Source organism: Babylonia areolata, chromosome 12 (genome assembly GCF_041734735.1).
Source record: "Babylonia areolata isolate BAREFJ2019XMU chromosome 12, ASM4173473v1, whole genome shotgun sequence".
In the NCBI taxonomy this organism is placed as follows: domain Eukaryota; kingdom Metazoa; phylum Mollusca; class Gastropoda; order Neogastropoda; family Buccinidae; genus Babylonia; species Babylonia areolata.
In genome coordinates this window covers 35,238,679-35,259,506 of record NC_134887.1, presented here as the reverse complement: position 1 = coordinate 35,259,506, position 20,828 = coordinate 35,238,679, and the positions used below count along the sequence as shown (strand labels likewise).

At 41.6% G+C, this 20,828-nt stretch overlaps 3 protein-coding genes across 5 annotated transcripts in view; 1 reads left to right on the top strand and 2 right to left on the bottom strand.

The window, feature by feature from the left end:
* Positions 1-20,828, top strand: part of LOC143288570 (sulfotransferase 1B1-like) — a 50,743-nt gene that overhangs the window by 524 nt on the left and 29,391 nt on the right. The window contains exon 1 of one of the 2 annotated variants that reach the window (XM_076597187.1): positions 12,065-12,084. The exons of the other annotated variant lie outside the window; for it this stretch is intronic. The gene's annotated coding sequence lies outside the window, so the exon portion shown is untranslated. Of the gene's footprint in view, positions 1-12,064; positions 12,085-20,828 lie in introns of those variants that run through there. 2 annotated transcript variants of the gene reach the window in all.
* LOC143288569 (sulfotransferase 1C2-like) lies at positions 3,267-11,062 on the bottom strand. Of its 2 annotated transcripts, none has more exons than XM_076597182.1 (7): positions 10,732-11,062; positions 9,859-9,940; positions 9,077-9,224; positions 8,281-8,453; positions 8,058-8,158; positions 6,572-6,755; positions 3,267-4,080 (listed from the first exon to the last, which is right to left on the bottom strand). In XM_076597182.1, exons 2-7 carry the CDS (start codon positions 9,923-9,925, stop codon positions 3,971-3,973), a joined length of 783 nt encoding a protein of 260 aa, XP_076453297.1. In that variant the 5' UTR covers positions 9,926-9,940; positions 10,732-11,062; the 3' UTR covers positions 3,267-3,970. The 2 variants fall into 2 exon arrangements, with proteins under 2 accessions (XP_076453297.1, XP_076453296.1); XM_076597181.1 differs by having other exon boundaries at positions 9,859-10,048; positions 10,732-11,060.
* The window catches only part of LOC143288568 (sulfotransferase 1B1-like), a 12,656-nt gene continuing 7,211 nt past the window's right edge, over positions 15,384-20,828 (bottom strand). The window contains exons 5-7 of the mRNA XM_076597180.1: positions 20,216-20,316; positions 18,595-18,778; positions 15,384-15,798 (exon numbers count right to left, since the gene is read on the bottom strand). Coding sequence (XP_076453295.1) covers positions 15,689-15,798; positions 18,595-18,778; positions 20,216-20,316 — 395 coding nt within the window. The 3' untranslated portion in view covers positions 15,384-15,688. The remainder of the gene's footprint in view (positions 15,799-18,594; positions 18,779-20,215; positions 20,317-20,828) is intronic.

Genomic DNA, 20,828 nt, shown 5'->3' with positions numbered 1-20,828 from the left:
AAAAAGAAGCTAATCTGTGTTTGCACATTTCTTCTGTCTTTGCTGCTGTGTGCACATGTCAAATGATTAGTATAAGGACAGGCCCGGCGCTCCCTTTTTTTGAGGAAGTGTCTGGGTTTGTTCCAATGTACCTTTTATTTACCTGTGTGCTAGCTGAATGGGTAGGGTAAGCAGCACTGACTTGAAGTTGTGTATCTTGTGAATGGAGAGAGTTACCACTCTTTACTATTTATTAATCATTTCATTTCCTGGCCTCATTATTTGTTAATTTCGAGCTGTGTGTGTGTGTGTGTGTGTGTGTGTGTGTGTGTGTGTGTGTGAGAGAGAGAGAGAGAGAGAGAGAGAGAGAGAGAGAGAACCGTGAGAAAATGCACACGTGAACGTGCATGTGTTTGTATGTGTGTGCATACACACGTGTGTGCATGTGAGTGTTAGTGTGTGTTTGTGTGTCTGTGTATGCCTGCATGCGTGCATGCGTGCGTTAGTGCGGACAGAAGGCAGCACGGAGAAGGAAAGGGGTGAAAGTGTATGGTGAATTGTCCGCCGCAAAACCCAAGGTGTACCATCATTTTAGATTGATTTAACACGAAAAGCTTGCGCATCTGATCAAGTGGAGTGATAATGACTACCATGGACTATTCCTATGAGCCTGTGAGCCTACACACACACACATGCACACACACATGCACACACGTGTGTATGCACACACATACAAACAAACACATGCACGTTCACGCGTACATTTTCCCACGGCTCTCACACACACACACACACACACACACACACACACACGTTACCATATACATTACGTGATTCTTTTTCTGTGTTATTTGTTTGAGTGCATGTGTCGTTTTGAAATAAATAAGTTATGTGTTATGTGCCGTTGAGGCAACTGGTACAATTTCAATTCAATATTGAAGAGTCAGCTGTACAGGACAAAGAATAAATATGTGGTTAAGACCGTGTGTGTGTGTGTGTGTGTGTGTGTGTGTGTGTGTGTGTGTGTGTGTGTGTACCTGTGTCTTTGTGATAAGTCGCAAGAAAAATCAGAGAGACATAGATACAGTGACAGAAATGGAGAGACAAGAGAGAGAAAGGGGTTGGTTGAGGGGGTGGTGTGTGACAGAGAGATAGTAGATAGAGAGACAGAGTTGAAGTGAATCGAATTGAATGTATTTTGTTACATGAGGGCAACAGAGTAACCAAAACAACACTTTATTTATAAAGAGGCAAACCCTTATATCAGTATAGCATGCACGTTATAAGTCATGGTCACATGAATAGTAACTTTACAGAAGACAACGAAAGGAGAGAGAGAGAGAGAGAGAGAGAGAGAGAGGGAAGAGAGAGAGAGAGAGGGAGAGAGAGGGAGGGAGAGAGAGGAGAGAGAGAGAGAGGGAGAGAGAGAGAGAGAGAGAGAGAGAGAGAGAGAGAGATGACGTCATTTATGATTTAGCATGCATGTTAATGATTATAATAAAACAATGGATGTATACAAAATATATCTGTATACACACACGCATGAAAACAGAAGGCAATCCGCAAATTGTCATCGGAAGAATGGAAGAGAGGGAGGGAGAAGAGAGGTGCGTGCGTGCGTGTGTGCGTTTGTGTGTGTGTACGCGCTTGTGTGTGTGTGTATTTGTGTGTGTGTATGCATGTGCATGCTAGTTTGCGTTGTATAGTGAAGTGTGTGTGTTGTGGTGTGTGTGTGTGTGTGTGTGTGTGTGTGTGTGTGTGTGTGTACGCGCTTGTGTGTGTGTGTGTATTTGTGTGTGTGTATGCATGTGCATGCTAGTTTGCGTTGTATAGTGAAGTGTGTGTGTTGTGGTGTGTGTGTGTGTGTGTGTGTGTGTGTGTGTGTGTGTACGCGCTTGTGTGTGTGTGTGTATTTGTGTGTGTGTATGCATGTGCATGCTAGTTTGCGTTGTATAGTGAAGTGTGTGTGTTGTGGTGTGTGTGTGTGTGTGTGTGTGTGTGTGTGTGTGTGTGTACGCGCTTGTGTGTGTGTGTATGCATGTGCATGCTAGTTTGTGTTGTATAGTGAAGTGTGTGTGTGTGTGTGTGTGTGTGTGTGTGTGTGTGTGTTAATGTCGTAGTGTGTGGTGTCTGATAACAGAATTTGATCCATGATACTGATACTGATCCGTGGTCACGTGACGTGTGTGTGTGTGTGTGTGTGTTTCTCTCTGTGTGTGTGTGTGTGTGTGTGTGCGCGCGCGTGCGCGCGCGTAAGTGTGTGTGCATATGTGTGTGTGTGTATGCGTGTGTGTACAAGCTTGTGTGTGTATTTGTGCATGTATGTATGTGTGTTTGTGCAGTGTTTTATGTATATGTGTTGTGGTGTGTGTGTGTGTGTGAGTGTGTGTACATGTGTGTGTGTGTGTACGTGTGTGTGTGTGTGTGTGTGTGTGTGTGTGTGTGCGTGGACAGGAGGGAGCAGGGTGGATGACGGAAGAGGGAAAGGGGTGAAAGTGTATGGTGAGTTTCCAGCTGCAAAACGCAAGGTGTACCATCGTTTTCATTCAACCGTGTTTTATTTCATTTTTTTTTCTAAGTCTACGAATCTTACGTATAGATTTGTCTTATGTATAAGATGATTTTGGATTATAGAGCATATACAGGTCGACAGTGTTGTAATCTGTGAGAGAGAGAGAGAGAGAGAGAGAGAGAGAGAGAGAGACATCGACAGTCAGACAGAAATAATACGATGAGAATGGCAACGTTTTTTCCGTCACTGTCAGTCAAGAAACAAACAGGGTTCTGGTCACACACCGATCACAACTGTGGCAGAGAAACGTGTGTTGTGGTGGAGTGAGCATTGTGTGTGTGTGTGTGTGTGTGTGTGTGTCTGTGTGTGTGAGAGAGAGTATCTCTCTCTCTATACACACACACACATACATACATATATATATATATATACACATATACATATGTATATATAGATGTGTGTGTGAGTGTGTGTGAGTGTACCATTGCATGCGTGCATGCATGTAGTGTGTGTGTGTGTGTGTGAGTGAGTGTGTGTGTGTGTGTGTGTGTGTGTGTGTGTGTGTGTGAGTGAGTGTGTGTGTGTGTGTGTGTGTGTGTGTGTGTGTGTGTGTTCAATTTCGTTTAATGTCTATCCACATTAAGTGAAATTAGACAGTGTGTGTGTGTGTGTGTGTGTGTGTGTGTGTGTGTGTGAAAGAGAGAGAGAGAGAGAGAGAGAGAGAGAGAGAGAGATTTGTAGGCTTTGTAGATTCAAACCACACTAAATCAGTCACTGTTATTTCATTTATTTATTTTTAAGAATTAAAAGCACACTAACAAAACATAACATAGATTGACAAAAGAGTTAATAGATTGAATAATATCCATGAGAATAAGAATATAAAAGTTTTTTCAGAGACAGAATGTAAAATTATAGTTTGCTGACCATACGTCTTGTTTTGTTAGAAGATGACAAAAAACATGGAGAACGATTTAAAGACCTACAAGAATCTGAATTGATAAATTGGCTTAAAATCAAATTATGAAAAAAAGCCACGTAAGGCTGGGAAATAAGCGAAATTGTGGGATATATTTTTTCTAATCAAATTTAGAAATGAATTGGAATCCACCACAGTTTAAAATCCCAGGACTCTACTTTACTTATGATCTGCGTAATATAACAAAATTAATATAGCTGAAAAGTTCAGTGAATCTTTTCTGTTTAAAGAGTGTATTAAAAGATAAATTACACCTGTAGGCGAGTATGTTCTCAAATAAATTATTTTGTCAAAATTGATTTACTTATGGATTATGCTTTCAAATCCACCAAATAATAAATGAAGTCAGGTAGCATACATAAAAAGTAAAGACAATGCGACAGTCACAAGACAGATCGATTGATTGACGATGTAATCAGTTACATATAGTCTTCTCCATAGAGCTTGGTGCCAGACAGAGGTCTCAGCTTCCAGAGTGGTCCGCAGCTCTGCAGGTGACTTCATTCGAAGATGAAGGGCAGCTTACTCTCTGACATCCGTTTCTTGAAGACAGCGTCAAGTTGTTCGCTCTGTGCCACAGTGAACCAGTTCTTCCAGTCTCCGATCTCCCCTGAGAATTGGACCGTGTATATGGTGTTCATACATCTTTTCTATCCATCTGACTGCCTTTCTTTCTGCACGTCACTCTCTGTCTGTCTGTCTGTCTGTCTCTGTCTTTCTGTCTGTCTATCTCTCCGTCTCTGTCTCTGTCTCTCTGATGCATGCACGCCCTGCCCTTCTGTCTTTTTTTTATTTTTTATAATCTGTATGTACCAGTGTGTGTGTGTGTGTGTGTGTGTGTGTGTGTGTGTAAGTGTGTATGTGTGTGTGTGTGTGTGATTGTGTGTGTGTGTGTGTATGTGAGTGTGTGTGTGTGTGTGTGTGTGTGTGTGTGTGTGTGTGTGTGTGTACGTGAGTATGAGTGTATTGTATACTGTGTATTCATTTTAAATGCAGCCAAGCACTTAGCTGGCTACGTTGAACACTACAGTTTAACTTCACAGCACTAACCGTTGGAGACGACATTTCGCAACTGACATCCTGATCTTGGCTCGCGCAGTAATACAGGCACGACGTCATACATTTGAATGAAATTCCCTTGTAAACAAATGTGATCACTTGTTGATAAACAACAAACACACTATTTAGGTATGTAGATGGAAATGGATAAGGCAGTTAGGGTAGGTATGGGCAATTGCAAACGATTCGTTTTCCGCCCCGCTTCCCAGCGTTCTTAACGGTTGCATTTCACAATTTAACCTCTGCTTCGACCTTTCCCAAATACCTCAGTGAATATCCATTTCCAAGAACCAGTCCAACACCGTCTATTTCTGGTTATTTCCGCGCGCGCTATTCTCTTCGCCCACCACTGCCGACCAAGGTTACACTGCCGACCAAGGACGTACCTTGACACAGATTGAAATAGTTGATGTGATCAGCTATGTTGAATGCGCATTACCAGTGCTGGGAGAATTTAAGAATGCATATTGGTGACAGATGAGAAGGTCAATTTTGACAGGAATCTGCAAAACAGTGTTGTTTGGTTTTAGGCCATTGGATATTTTGACGTGAGTCTATTTGCGAACGATGCTGCACAGTTACTGAGCACTCTCAAAAGGGTGTGCTTGTGTGCGGTGTGGGGTGTGTGTGTTTAAATCTCTGTGTGTTTGTGTGCATGTGTGATCAAAACCAACATTATAACAGTCTAATGAGTTAAAAACCTGCTTCTGTTTTAATTGTCTACACGTACCCAAACCCATCGTTCGCAGTTAGACTTGCCCGTTCGCATTTACCTCAATCCCTGCTATTTCAAACGTCGATAAAACGATGAAAAGAATGCGCAGACGAACGTTTCTTGGTGCAAGAGAAAGTCTTCAAAAACAAAAGAACTACCTTTGACTATCGTACGACATGTTACCTTTACAGGACACACGTTGAGCTGGTTGCTTCAACTGGATCGTTCGCAATTGGGCATACCTACCCGATAAGATACAAAGCTGATTTTCATTGTCGGTATAACGACAATCACTTCACAACCAGTGTCGCTTGGCTAATTTGAAATATGTGTTTCCGGCATACACTATTTAACAAATTAATTCTGTCAGAAAACAACAAGATTTACATGCAGGCAGAATTGTTGCAGTACCTTCTCTAAATCTTTACCATTAGTCTTTGCCTACGATAATGCAATCAGGAATTTTAAGCTATGAACTCGTTAAAAGTGCTAAGTTTCAGATGACTTAAATTGAGATTACAAATACATCTTTGATAATCAACACTTCATTTTATACTCATTAGAAAGGCGGTGTTGAGCTCTTTCAGTTGTGACCAGTCCGAGGTAAATTGGTTCAGAAATCATTTTGAATTACATCATTTAACACCTAGCAACACACAAATTTTACCTGCTTCCTGATCCACCAGGATCAGTTTGCTTGCAGCCGTGAAATGTCATCAGTGTGGGCCGCGTGACCTGCATGAATAGCGTGAAGGGTGTTGGCATTGGTCAGTTGTCACATTCCCCTGCCTACAGCTGTCGTCTGCCCCGTGTGTGTATGTCACACACAGTCGGCTGTCTCACACACAGTCGGCTGTCTCACAATCCACTGCACTGTTTTCTTTTTCTCCTCATAGTATTGTAATGAAACAATAGAAAACCCTTTGTGACTGGCCTCTATACGTTCTTGGCCTGTGCAAGGATGTTTAGTCCTTTCACTCTTTCTGTCCTGTAAATTCATTAATTATTTAAATCCTTTATATCTAACACCTGGGTTCACTGGTCGCTTACATAGATACTGTTGAATAGCTTTGTGTTAATCACGTATGTCTGTGTTTAATTTAATTATAGCATGATAATAAGCCCTTTCTCGAGCTGTGGTTTTTTCATGTGTGTGATTGTGATGATTGTATGTGAGGTTTACATCAATGTACCATTTAAGCAGTCATATATTTCATGTATTCATAATGAATGCCTGTGGATCACGTGAATTGATGTGTAGCATACACCACACGTGAATTTCTCTACTTGAGATAGGTCTAACAAAGACTTCTGTATTCTGTCTTACCTTTCCGGAAAGGTCTGGGACTCCCCTTTTTCCACGCCTTCTCTCCATGAACCTCGGGGTTCTGTGGTTCTTTGGCTGCCTTCATATTAGAGAACTGGCAGGCTTTGGCGATCTTCTCACACAGTTCCCGGCCCCTGTTGAGGCCCAGGAACTGGTCCATCTTCATGATCTGTCCCACAGGGTCCTGTAACACCAGGGTAACAGGGGCTGTGATGGATGGCTTCCTTCCCGATTAGTGAAGACCTTTAACGAAAGTCCAGGCTGAACCTGCGGACTTAAAAAAAAATTTACTTAAAAAATACTTAAATTTTAATACATTGGACATACATGTGTGATTCACAATTCTTTTCTCCCTCAATCCTTTCTGTATCCAAGTCAGCGCTATGCTCCCCATGACTGACACAGGTAAACGATCACCACAGCCACTGGCCGGCACATGCCGGAGCAGACGACAAATTTCACAGGACAGGATGTTGTGTGGACACCCAGCATAGTTACACACAACATTCAAATAGGAAGTGGATTCTAAACAAATGCCCCAAACATTGACAGACCCAAACGTATGTATCAGTTACTGACAGAGCATGCTTATTGTGCTCATGTAATCTTGGGTTAGTGAGATTTGTATTTAGATTTTGTTCCGATTATTTACTTGTGACATTTTTGGAATGACGCCATAATTACGTCATTCTCTTCGTTCCACATGCAATGATTCATTCTTTGATTATATGTGTGATTCCTTGTCGTTACATTTAAAACACATCATTCTGGTGTTCAGATGAAAATAGATCAGGCATTTGAATTATGCAAAGCAGATTTCATTGTTGACACATGAAGACATCATGCCACAAAGCGGGTACTTATGCAAATCAACCAATTTGAATTTTGCGTTCTCACACACACACAGTCTTAGCGCGATTCTGGATTGCATCACTCACATCCTGACTCTAAGTTCACTGTCTGTCGTGTGCTCATCTTATCAGACTCTAAGTTCACTGTGTGTTGTGTGCTCATCTTATCACTGAAATCACAGGCCTCATGCTTTATGTACAACTTAAATTTTTTGTGTCTTCTATGATGTGCTTTTAGTCTGTGGAATCTATTCATTCTTTCGAACGTCACAGTCAATGACGTAAAATGTTGATGGGATACTCTTTGTCAGTTGCCTCCACTTGGTTGAAACATTTGTTGCCACCACAAAGGATGATGCATCTCTTGGATCTGTACACTGATCAGCATATGCATAGTGGTAGGGTATATTCAATGGTCTTGTGTATCCTGCTTTCAGTGAAAAAAAAAGCTGAATGTATGCATTACTAAATGTATAAAACAGGCCATGATTATCTGTATGTTAGCCTTATATCTTCACACAGATAACACATAAGTCATTACACTAGTCTCCCAACTAAATGGTCAAGCCACACACTAACTATCCCAGTCGTCGCAACATCAACCATCACCCATTACAGTATCACTCACTGTTCACCTTCTTCATCAGCTCATAGCAGGAGGGGAAGATCACATCAGCATGATTGTTCATTGCCTCCTCCCATTCCAGCACGTGATCAAACCAGTCCCCGTACCAATCTGATCACACACACACACACACACACACACACACACACACACACACACATGTATATTAGCAATTTTGTGTAGAGTCGGTTTTCGAAACTTTCGAACATTCATTGTTATCTACCAACACTCACATCCAGTGTTCATCATCGCGTCGAAGAAATGGGCCCAGGTGCCCTCATAGGAAGGTACCAGTTTGATGCCGTTGGCAAAGTTGTAGTACGACACCCAGCAGTCTTTGGGATTCCGGTAGCAGTAGATGACCTTCACCTTCTTCTCTCTTGCCTGCTTGGGTAAAAGGCGATACCTGTAGCATATAAAAAGGTCCATCCATCCATCCATCCATTATTTACGAATTAGATTCATCTACTGCACTTGTAAAGATGTGTTCATCTATTTGATTTGTGGACCTTACTTGCTCTCCCCTTCCTCCCCCCCCCACCTCCCACACAAACATACGAGACTCCAGTAGTGAATATCTAAATTTCCCATGCACTGTTCTGTGTCACATATAATGTATGGCTGTCCTGGTGTCCTTTGGTCACATCCGTTCCATAGATTACCTTTCTGTTATTCTCATTTCCAACCCACTAACCTGCATCTGTCTATTGTTTAGTTGTTGTTGTTGTTGTTGTTTACTATAAGCCGTAATCTCGATCTCCGTTTTGTCAAGGTCTTACCACACGTGTCTCTCAATTTTTTGTCATCTGTGTATCTGGGTTGTGCGTGGTAAGCGACTTACGTGGTAACTAATCTTCTGGCTAGCCCAGTGTGACCCATTTTCCGTTTTCGTTGGTTTGATTAAACCCGTACACAGGTGGTAATTTCCAACTACAACAGGTCGGTCTTTGCTAGTTACAATGGTTTTCGTTTGCTTCCATGGGTTCACACATGCAAAATGTAATGACACCACACCACACAATAGTTTACCTGAGATGAGTGGCGTAGATCTGTGGCCCATCAGGTCTTGGTTTTTTGCCAAAAGCTGCCCACTCCAAGTGATCTTCCTCCAAGTGACCCAGGTAGTCCGTGGTGTTGTGCAGCAGCATGTAGAGGACCTGGAGATTCCAGGCAGTACCTGCCAAAAGCCATAGTCAGTTTCAGTTTCAAGGAGGTGTCAAGGTGTGTGGGTGAATCTGTATACTCTACATTATACATTGCATCTACTGACTGAAAAAAAAAAAAACAGAAGAAAAAAACACACTCAAGTTTCGCCCACTTGTCCTAAATCTGGCGATGCCAATGACCTCACTTACCACGGTACATGCGTAAGAGATATCACTGTTATGGATCGTGACTATATACATGTCAGTTAGCAATGTTATCTGTTTACTCTTATGTCCAACCACTTATCCTTGTTGATTTATCTGTCAACTGTTGTTTGTTCATTTTAAGTGTGTTTTCTTTTTAATATTCATTCGAGTGTGGTTTCTTTTCATATTCATTTTTAGTGGTATGTGTGTGTGAGTGTGCATGTGTGTGTGTGTGTGTGTGTGTGTGTTGTTGTTGTTGTTGTTGTTATTGTTGCTGTTTGTTTTTGTTAAAGAGTGTTCATTTTAAGTGGGCTTTTTTGCTGTGTCTGTGTGGCGGGTCTAACATGTAGACAATTCTTGCACTGCTGTAAAGTTGGCCATATGCACAACAAATCAAAAGTAGTAACGGGAGATGGAGAAGGAATAAAAGAAGGAGAATCAAAGAGGAGGGAGCCTTACCACTTCTGGGAAATGACGCAAGAATGATGTCATCATCCCGCAGTTCCATATGACGTATCTTTGTCATGTGTTCCCTGAAGTCCTGGATATTTGGAGACGGGATTAACCACATCTCACCAGTGTTGCCAAAGTAAATGTCATTGCCATGGTGATCTTTCAGCTGGGAGATTCTGCTCATTTTCGCTGTTTTCTAATAATAATATTCATTATTATTATTACTATTATTATTATTAGTAGTAGTAGTAGTAGTAGTAGTAGTAGTATCATTATTATGTGCACGTGCATGCGCATTTATGTAGCACTTTATCCCAGTGGCCCTAAGCACCATTAGAAATTACATCTGGGGTGAAGAAAATACAGGAATATGATTTTCTAAAACGCTATGATACAAACTCAATATATTTCACAAACTCTTTTAGACCTTTCAGTGAAGACAATGACCATTTTCAAGGGTTAAACACAAATAGATGACTTTGTTTTAAACCTATTATTGTCGTTCCTGAGGGTATAAAAAAAATGAAGAGTAAATGAACAAATACATGAAACCTTGTGGTTAATACATAAAACGTAGAAATCATCAAGTAACATTCGCACTTGAAAAACATAATTATGTACGTACACGTGAGTGATAGGGAAAGAAGTGGTCGAATGTATGCGTGTGTGTGTATGTGTGTGTGTGTGTGTGTGTGTGTGAGAGAGAGAGAGAGAGAGAGAGAGAGTGTGTGTGTGCGTGAGAGAGAGAGAGAGAGAGAGAGAGAGAGAGAGAGAGAGATATTCATTATTATGGCCAGCAAACAAGACAGCTCTGGCAATAGATACCAGGAAAAGATGACAGACTGAAAGTGAAGAGCAGCTTCAAATGACAACACTCACCCTCTTTACGCAGATTTCCAAAAGCAGACGGGTGGACAGAAGCTGCAGGTTCAGAGCCCTACATGTGAGAACAACACACTGCAACTGTTCGCTTTGTCACACCGCTTTTAAACTGCACTCAGCTTTGACAGGCAACACGCACACATGACATGACATTTTTGTGCCTGCACTTCCAGATAAGAAAACACATTGCGAAATATTACATAGGCTATTGTTTCTCCATGCACGTGAGCACATGCGTGTGTCCGGGTGGGTGGAGGTGGGGAGTGTACAGGATTAGCAGTCACCTTAGTGGTTGCAACAGGACATATGCAAGGAAATGCAGAAGGGAGGGAAACGTTCTTGTAATGAGGGGTTGTCCTGAAATACTCACATTTTCAAGTTGACCCAAAATTGCCCAATCTGCATTTATACTACGCACGTTTGAAAATGAAACTCACGTCCCCACAAAAAAAACCAAAAAACCAAAAAAAACCACCACTTTAAATGCTGCAGCGACGTGCCAAACAACCAGTGATTCATGGGTGCGGACATTTTCCGATGAATTAGTTGTGTGTGTGTGTGTGTGTGTGTGTGTTGTGGCGTGTATGTACGTGTGTGTGTGTGTGTGTGTGTGTGTGTGTGTTGTGGCGTGTATGTACGTGTGTGTGTGTGTGTGTGCGAGCATGAACAGGAAGGAGCAGTGTGTAGGAAGGTGGAAGGAAAGGGGTGAAAGTGCATGTTGAGTTAACAGCCGCAATCCCAAGGTGCACCATCAATTTAATTCGTTTTTTTTTTGTTGTTACTAAGTCTACGAAAATAACGAAAAGCGAGTCTTACGTAAAAAAAAAAAAAATTTGGACAAGAGTATATCTATATGTAGTGTGGATGTATGGTCGACATAGCCTTTTCTGGAAAAGAGACAGCCAGACAGCCAGAGAAAGACAGAGACATCGACAGTCAAACAGCAATCTTTAAACCAACGGACTTCGGACTGGTAATGTTCAACTTTAGAATACTAAACTCAGGAGGGCTGTTTAGACGAAAAACAAAGGGTGTCTTAGGCTCACCTCGATGCGCTAAGTTGAATGGAACCCTCAGCTAAGCTGTACGACCACTACTTTCCCATGAAACTGCGACAATTTTATACACAGTAAGCTCAGCCGATCACAGCCAGAGCAACCACCTGCAAGCCATTTTGACTGCTGATCACGCGGGTGGTCGCGTCATCAGTCTCTGTGTGTTTTCATTGCAGTCAAAATGGCGTGCAGGTGGGGAAGGAGTACTCAGCTTACTGTGTATTTGTCGCAGTTTCATGGGAAAGGAGTGGTCCTAGAGCTCAGCTGAGGGTTCCATTCAACTCAGCGCATCGGGGTGAGCCTAAAACACCCTTTGTTTTTCGTCTAAACAGCCCCCCTGAGTTTAGTATTCTAAAGTTGAACATTACCCTTCGGACTTAACATTCCACCCCCAACCACACCATCCACCCAACCTCCCGCCCTCACCCCACCCCCCAACCCCACCCAATCCCCGCCCCACAATACTACGCTTGCCACACAAAACAGGAAACGGACCAACTCAGCCAATGAGAAAGACGGCCAGTCAGTAAACAAACAGCGTCATGCTAGAGCAAGCTTGTCCTCCAAGTGATCATAACATGCTGATAACAACTGTAGCAAATAGACGTGTGCTTTTGGTTGTGTAAGGAAGTTGTGTGTGTGTGTGTGTGTGTGGGTGGGTGGGTGGTAGAATGTATCAGACGTGTGTGTGTGTCTGTGTGTGTGTGTGTGTGGTGGAATGTATCAGACGTGCGTGCGCGCGCGCGCGCGCGCGCGCGCGCGTGTGTGTGTGTGTGTGTTGCGCGCACACCCTCTCTCCTTGTCTTTCCATCTTTCTTCATTCTGTGTTTATCAGTGTGTGTGAGGCATTTGGTGCAGTAAGAATCACACACACACACACACACACACACACACACACACACACACACACAGTGACAGAAGGAGAGAGAGGTTAGGGTCGGGGTTGTATACGTTGTATAATCAATTCGTACTAAATCAGTCACTTTTTTAGAAAAAAAATCTCATTTATTTCTTCTGAAGAACTATAGAACACACACACACATAGAGAAACGCTTACAACAGAAGATGGCTTGGCAAAAAAAATTAATGGCTTGCAAAATTCATCAGAATGAAAATATAAAAGGGATTACGATTCATCAAAGACAGAATGTAAAATTAGCCAGTTTGCTGACGATACGTCTTTATATATATATATATATATATCTTTTTTTAAGGGTGACCAAAAATCATATGGATAACTATTTAAAGAACTAGAAGAATTTGAATCAATGTCAGGTCTTAAATTAAACTAGGAAATAGATAATAATGAGATGTATGGATGTGAAAATAAGCGTAATTGTTACACAATTTTTTTTTAGATGTAAAGTGATTTTGAATCCACCACAGTTTAAAATCATAGGACTCTGGTCTACTGACAGTCACTTACAATCTGCGTAGTATAACAGAACTAAATATGATTGATAAATTCAATGAAACAAAAAAAAAAAAAAAAAAAAAAAAAAGTTTATTGTGTGGATGAAATTATCAATTTGAAAACCTCTAAGAAGAGTAGCTGTTCTTAAGTCAAATATCTTGTCACAGTTATTTTACTTACGGATAATGCTTTCAAACCCACTAGACAACAGCATTCAAGAATTACAAAAACGTGTTTTAATTTTCGTATGGGGAAAAAAAACCCCAAAACAACAACAAAAAAAACAACAGATAAAGTTAAAAGACCAGTGGCAGTGCACCAGGTAGAAAACGTGGTATAAATATTCTGAATTTCTATCATTCATGAAATCTTTAAAACTCACGTGGTTCAAAATATGCTACATTCCGTCATATCGCCCAGAACAGTAAAATATATTGTTTAAAGAATGTTCAGAAGTTGAAATGTTATAGGAATAAGGCCCAGTGGTTCGAACAGTTGAAGGGCGTATGATAAACTACTTTTGGAAAGATGCGTTTCGTAATTATTCAGAATTTAATGACAAAACTGATGTACATGATAAGCAAGATCATTTTTATAGAAAATTTGTTCTTTGATAACAAACTTAAGATACATGTTAAAGGCTTGTATTTTGAAGACTGGGTAAGAAGTAAATGTATATTATGTGAAAAATCGTGTGAAAGGGAATGGAAAATGTGTGAATATTTATGAATTCCAAGATAAGATTTGATAACTGAGTCCCAGTGTTGTGTTAACTCAGTTAAAATCTGTTTCAGGAGAAAAGAATATAGCATTTTTGAAAACATTTATGATAATGGAACCAGCTTTGAAAAAGAACATACTGTAATACTGAAGGCTCAAAGAGGAACGAAATACTTGGACAACTAGAACTACCAAATGTCAGTATAAACTGGGACTTGTTTCTTTTCTAAAGAAGCTTGGCTTGAAGAACTTTTTTTTCAGTAGAAGAAAAATCCAAGAGATGATATGAAAATGGTTACAGGCGAAAATTAATTCTTATACTCTTGTGACAAATTCTGTTCTGAAGAACATGGCAGTTCTCCCGGATGATGATTGTGATTTCTGCAAGGATAAAAAAAGATACAATTCTGCATTATCTATGGGAGTGTAACCATGTACACTGTTTTAAGACAGAATGTGAAAGACATTTGAAAGAAAAGTGTTGACATTGTGACAGACTTATTCTGAATGACCCTCTGGTGCTTTTTGGACATACCAAAATAAAAACTGATTGTTGTTTCTCATATATTCTATTGATAGTTAAATTCCATATTTGGTGAAGAATCAACAAAGTAAAACCAACACTACAAATGTTTTTAAAAGATCCGAAACAGGCAAATGAAGTAGACATTACTATGGAACATAAAAAAATTATCCATGTTTATTACAAGATTAAGCTATACAATGTCACCTTGGAATTGCACGCTTGAGTATGTATTGTCCTGTTTACAATATGTTATTGTGGACTTGTCAGCATTTAGAACATTATTATGTCTTTACCATATACTTTCTGACATATAAATTGAAGTTCAAAATATATTCTTTGACATCTTTCTGACAGTTATATCTCCATGATATTTGTTTGGTTTTTGCTTATTCATTACAGTTATAAGCATATTTTGTTCACAATATACATTTGTGTTCTTTTGTGTTCTTGGTGTCCGTGTTACTTGGAACGATCACAGACATGATTGCTGTTCATGAACTACTATGAGACCTACCAGTGCATGTATACCAATATACACTTTATAACAAATCATGCACAGCACAATACAACAGATATGTATTTTTTTTTTTAAATCGCTCATAGAATTGATTTCATTTTGATTTTTTTTTTTTTTACCTCATGTCACATATTGGTCCCCACTTTCGGAGAGTTGCCTACATAAAAAAATATACATGTATAGATATGTGTCTCTCGTTGTGTGTGTGTGTGTGTGTGTGTGTGTGTGTGTGTGTGTGTTATGTTTCTACGAAGGCGAGAAGATTACGTAAGATTATAAAGACAATGGAGAAAAGCACTGCTCCTGACAAATGATGGACTTAAAACAGAACCTTGTTTTTAAATCAAAATTGCCACTGCCTTTGCTCAATCGTTCTTAGAAGCCTTTCTAAATGAAGGATTCTGTTACTCCTGGATATATGGTGTGATAACGTTACCACAGAAAGGAAATGGTTTTAGAGATTTTAAAAGAATTATAATTGGAGACCAGTAACTTTAACGAAATGCAACTGTAAATTGATAGCTTAACCGTTAGCTTTGAGACAAGAATCATTCGCAAGTTTAGTAAACGAACACCGGGTAGGATGCATAAAAGGCAAAGACAATGCGACAGTTCCAAATATCGAATCACGATGTAATCAATTACATATATTCCTTTCCAAATCGCCTGGTGCCAGACAGAGGTCTCAGCTTCCAGAGTGGTCCGCAGCACTGCAGGTGACTTCATTCGAAGATGAAGGGCAGCTTACTCTCTGACATCCGTTTCTTGAAGACAGCGTCAAGTTGTTCGCTCTGTGCCACAGTGAACCAGTTCTTCCAGTCTCCGATCTCCCCTGGGAATTGGACCGTATATGCGGTGTTCATATAATTATCTTCTCTCTGTTTGTACAAGGCCTGACAAAGCGCGTTGGGTTACGCTGCTGGTCAGGCATCTGCTTGGCAGATGTGGTGTAGCGTATATGGATTTGTCCGAACGCAGTGACGCCTCCTTGAGCTACTGAAACTGAAACTGTCTGTACATTTGTCTGCATTTCTGTCTCTTCGTCAGTCTCTTTCTCTCTGTCTCTCTCTCTTTCTCTGCTCAACAAATGAAAGTACTGTAAAGAATTTTGCTATTTATCTCTATAAAGCATTTAAAGGACGATGTTCATATGTAACATAATAATCTGAAAAAATAATCTGAAATCTGAAAATGTACATCCCCTTCTGTGGGGCCATGGGCTTATGAATAATCCATCTCAGTCTCAGTCTGTTTCTCTGCATCTGTCTGCCTCACTTTCTATCTCTCCATCTCTTGCTCTCCATATCTTGCTCTGTCTGTCTGTCTGTCTCTTTCTCTCCCTGCCCTTCATACTGTCTTTTTTTTCTTCTTTAAATTTTTTTTAAAATCTCTGTGTACAAGTTGTGTGCTAATCTGTATGTTAATGTGTGTGTGTGTGTGTGTGTGTGTGTGTGTGTGTGTGTGTGTGTGTGTGTGTGTGTGTGTGAATACACGTGTACGTGTGTATTGCATACTGTGTATGCATTTTAAATAGTGTTGAATAGCTTGGTGTTAATCATGTATGTACATATTCAATTATAATCTGATATTTTACGCCTGTTCTCTTGCTGTGTTTTTTGCATGTGTGTGATTGTGTCAGGTCAGGGGCATAGCCCTTGCTACTGGTACCATGTAACCCAGTACTACCTGCCGCATGTGAAATCCCCCAACGACGGACCAGGCGGAGGAGGAAACCTTTCCCAACGGCTGTGAAGGCGGAAGAGGATGACCAAAGGGCAGGGGGAGCTCTTATCCTTGGCTGGAAGTCCTTCTAGGAGACGGAACTCGAAGAAAAAACCTGCACCTGCCGAGGCCGTTCTACACGTGGTGGTATCTAAACCTGTGGGACTCTGAGCGTAGGTAGGTGAGAGAGTGGGGAAGGGACTGCACAACTCCTCCTCACTAAAAAAACCCAGTCACCTGTGCTCGTCAGGCAAGATCTTCGCTGGCAAGATCTTCGCCCGCATCATACTGAACAGACTGGTTGACCATGTCTCCAACACAGTCATCCCTGAAGCACAGTGCGGCTTCCGCTCAGGCAGGGGAACATGTAACATGGTGTTTGCCAGATGCAAGAGAAGTGCCGTGAGCAGAACAAGGAGCTCCACATGGTCTTTGTAGACCTAAGGCCTTTGACACGGTGAACCGCCATGGTCTGTGGAAGATCCTCCTAAAGTTCGGCTGCCCAGAGAGCCTAATCCAGCTGATTGCGTCATTCCACGATGGCATGCAGGCGAGAGTACAGGAAAATACTGACATGTTGGATCCGTTCCCTATGGTAAATGGAGTGAAGCAGGGCTGCGTCCTGGCACCCACACTGTTCTCCATTCTCTTCTCTGTCATGCTGATAGACGCCTTCCAAGACTTTGACCGGGGCATCTACATTCAGTTTCGCACAGATGGCAAACCTTTCAACTTGCGGCAACTCCACGCTAGTCCAGGGTGTTTGAGGCCCTGTTGAAAGAGTTCCTCTTCGCTGATGACTGCGTGCTTGCTGCACACACCCATGAGGACATGCAGTTCATTATGGACAGGTTCTCAACCTGCAGGCACTTTGGACTCACAATCAGCCTCAGCAAGACTGAGTCCATGGATGAACCAGCTAGCTGACAGAACGCCAGTGCCTCCCCCCCACCTGCAATCAAGATCGATGACACAGAAATCAAGTCAGTCGACAAGTTTTGCTACCTGGGCAGCACCCTATGCAGCAATGGAGCCCTTGATGCAGAAGTGACGCTGCGCATCGCCAAGGCCAGCTCTGCCTTTGGCAGACTCAACAACAGGCTGTGCAACAACAAAGGCATCAGGCTCAGCACCAAAATCAAAACCTACAGAGCTGTTGTGCTGACGACCTTGTTGTACTGCTGTGAAACATGGACGACGTATTGCCGTCACATTCAACAACTTGAGCAGTAGATGCCTACGAAAGATCCTCAGCATAAAGTGGCAAGACAGGGTCTCCAACCTCCAGAGAGGAGCGGCCTGCCCAGCATCGGAAGCTTGCTGATGCAGTGCCAGCTACGCTGGACAGGACACGTTGTCTGCATGACAGACAGCAGGATCCCAGAGATGCTCTTGTATGGCCAGCTGAAGGAAGCACTTCAAGGACACCTTGAAGAGAAACCTCAAAGCCTGTGAAATAGACAACACTTCCTGGGAAACTGATGCCCTTGACCGCTCTTGCTGGAGGATGTTGTGCTCTAATGGCATTAAGTCTTTTGAAAACAAGAGAATGCTGGCTATTAAGGAGAAGCGTGAGCGAAGGAAGCAGGGCTCAACTTCTGGAGACGTTTTCCCTCGCAACACCTGTGGGAAGTGCTGCAAATCCAGAATCAGCCTCTTCTTCCATATGAGGACACACACTGACAGATAAGCCTGCCTGCCTACTCATCCGTCGATCCGACGGGAGACTCCATCGATTGTGATTATTGTATGTGAGGTTTACGTCAACTCACCATTTAAGCATTTATATATATTATGTATTCATAATGAATGGCTGTGGCTCACGTGAGTTGATGTGCAGCATACACCACACGTGAATTTCTCTACTTGAGATTGGCCTAACAAAGCCTTCTGTATTCTATCTTACCTTTCCGGAAAACCCCGGAATTCCCCTTCTTCCACGCCTTTTCTCCATGGACTTCTGGGTTCTGGGATTCTTTGACGACCTTCATTTTAGAGAACTGGGTGGCTTTGGCGATTTTTTCACACATTTCCCGGCCCCTGTTGAGGCCTAGAAACTGGTCCATCTTCATGATGTGCCCCACAGGGTCCTGAAACAGAAAGGCAGCAGTAGATGTGTTCGATAGACGGGCGCAATAGCCGAGTGGTTAAAGCGTTGGACTTTCAATCTAAGGGTCCCGGGTTCGAATCACGGTGACGGCGCCTGGTGGGTAAAGGGTGGAGATTTTTACGATCTCCCAGGTCAACATATGTGCAGACCTGCTAGTGCCTGAACCCCCTTCGTGTGTATATGCAAGCAGAAGATCAAATACGCACGTTAAAGATCCTGTAATCCATGTCAGCGTTCGGTGGGTTATGGAAACAAGAACACACCAAGCATGCACACCCCCGAAAACGGAGTATGGCTGCCTACATGGCAGGGTAAAAACGGTCATACACGTAAAAGCCCACTCGTGTGCATACGAGTGAACGCAGAAGAAGAAGAAGAAGATGTGTTCGATGGCTTCCCTTCGAACTTCAGATTACTAGGGGAGACTTGGGTTGCTGGCTACATGGAGCAGGTTGATACACAGCTGATAATTCGGTTTCCTTTAACTCTCTCCATACGAACAGCGAAAGAGACGACGTTAACAGCGTTTCACCCCAATTACCATCATCAAAATATTGCAAGCTGAAGGCTCTTATACTGAAGACGTGAATGTTGACAAAGAATACCACAATTCTGACGACGGAAGCTAAAGGTTGGGTCATTCAGACACCCACTGGACATCCGAGGGGTCTGTGTAGAGGAGAAGAGAGGATTGGCCGTACTGAGTGAGTTGAAAATATTTTGTTCAGCATTGTTTGCGTTCTTAGATTTTGATTAACCCGAGCTACTTACGGTGCCGGTTTGAAAAAGGAAACAAACTTGAAGAAAGGGTCTAATCACAAACACTGCGAATTTTGGACGCTTTAAGTATTTTTCATGCTTCTTTCATATCTCTGATAGCTGTTCTGTTTTCACACACACACAGGTAACAAAGCAGTTTTGAATTTGTTAATGTTCCAGGGCAAGTGTGGAATAACTGATTTACTTTAAAAACGATGCATGTCCTTTAAAAGTGGTGTGGGTATTTTTTTTCTGAGTTTTTTTTCTCTTTTGTGTGTGTGTGTGTGTGTGTGTGTGTGTGTGTGTGTGTGTGTGTGTGTGTGTGTGTGTGTGTATTTGTTGTTGCTGTTGTTGTGATGCTGGTTCCTTGGTGTTGATTTCTGACTTTGAATGTGATGTGCCTTGTTTTGCTGTGGTTTGTTCCCGTGTGATTTGAGACTGTGATGGTGCCTGTGCATATTTAAATATCTTTATGTTACTTAGTCTTGAATATAAAAATTCTAGCCAATGCCATGTGAGATTATGTTGACTTTGTACACATTTTTTTTAGGCTGTTGAAACTAATTACTCTTTCGAAAGTCGCATTAGTGACGTAAAATGTTGATTTGATACTTTTTGTCATAAGCCATCACCCATTACAGTATCACTCACTGTTCACCTTCTTCATCAGCTCATAGCAGGAGGGGAAGATCACATCAGGATGATTGTTCATTGTCTCCTCCCAATCCAACACGTGATCAAACCAGTCCCCGTACCAATCTGATCAGACACACACACACACACACACACACACACACACACACACAATTCAAATACATTTTCTTTTCATAGTAGCAACACATGTGACGATATGTTTACTAAATGTGTTTATAAACGAGATATTTAAAAATATAATGGCAAAAAAAAACACGAAGCTTTTTGCTTCATTTCCATGCGTGCATTTTAAATGGAGCGCCAAGGACATAAACCTCAGAGTTACAGAAGATGATTTCATCTGGTGTGTGTTTCTTACTGAGTTAGTATGCTACAAGATGAATATTTGGCAACCAATTTTTCTTAGATTCTGCATGCATCACCTCCACAGCTTGTTGATCCTTGGTTTCGTTTTGTTCTTTTTCATATTTGCAGAAAATGAATTTTCCTAGTAATGTCAAAAAATCTAATATTTCATGCGTTTTTGTTTTTTCATCAATGATGGATAATACAGGTTTGATATTAAACGAAAGTCTTTCAAGGTCAGAACATTGAGTTTTCAACAAATTTTCGAATTT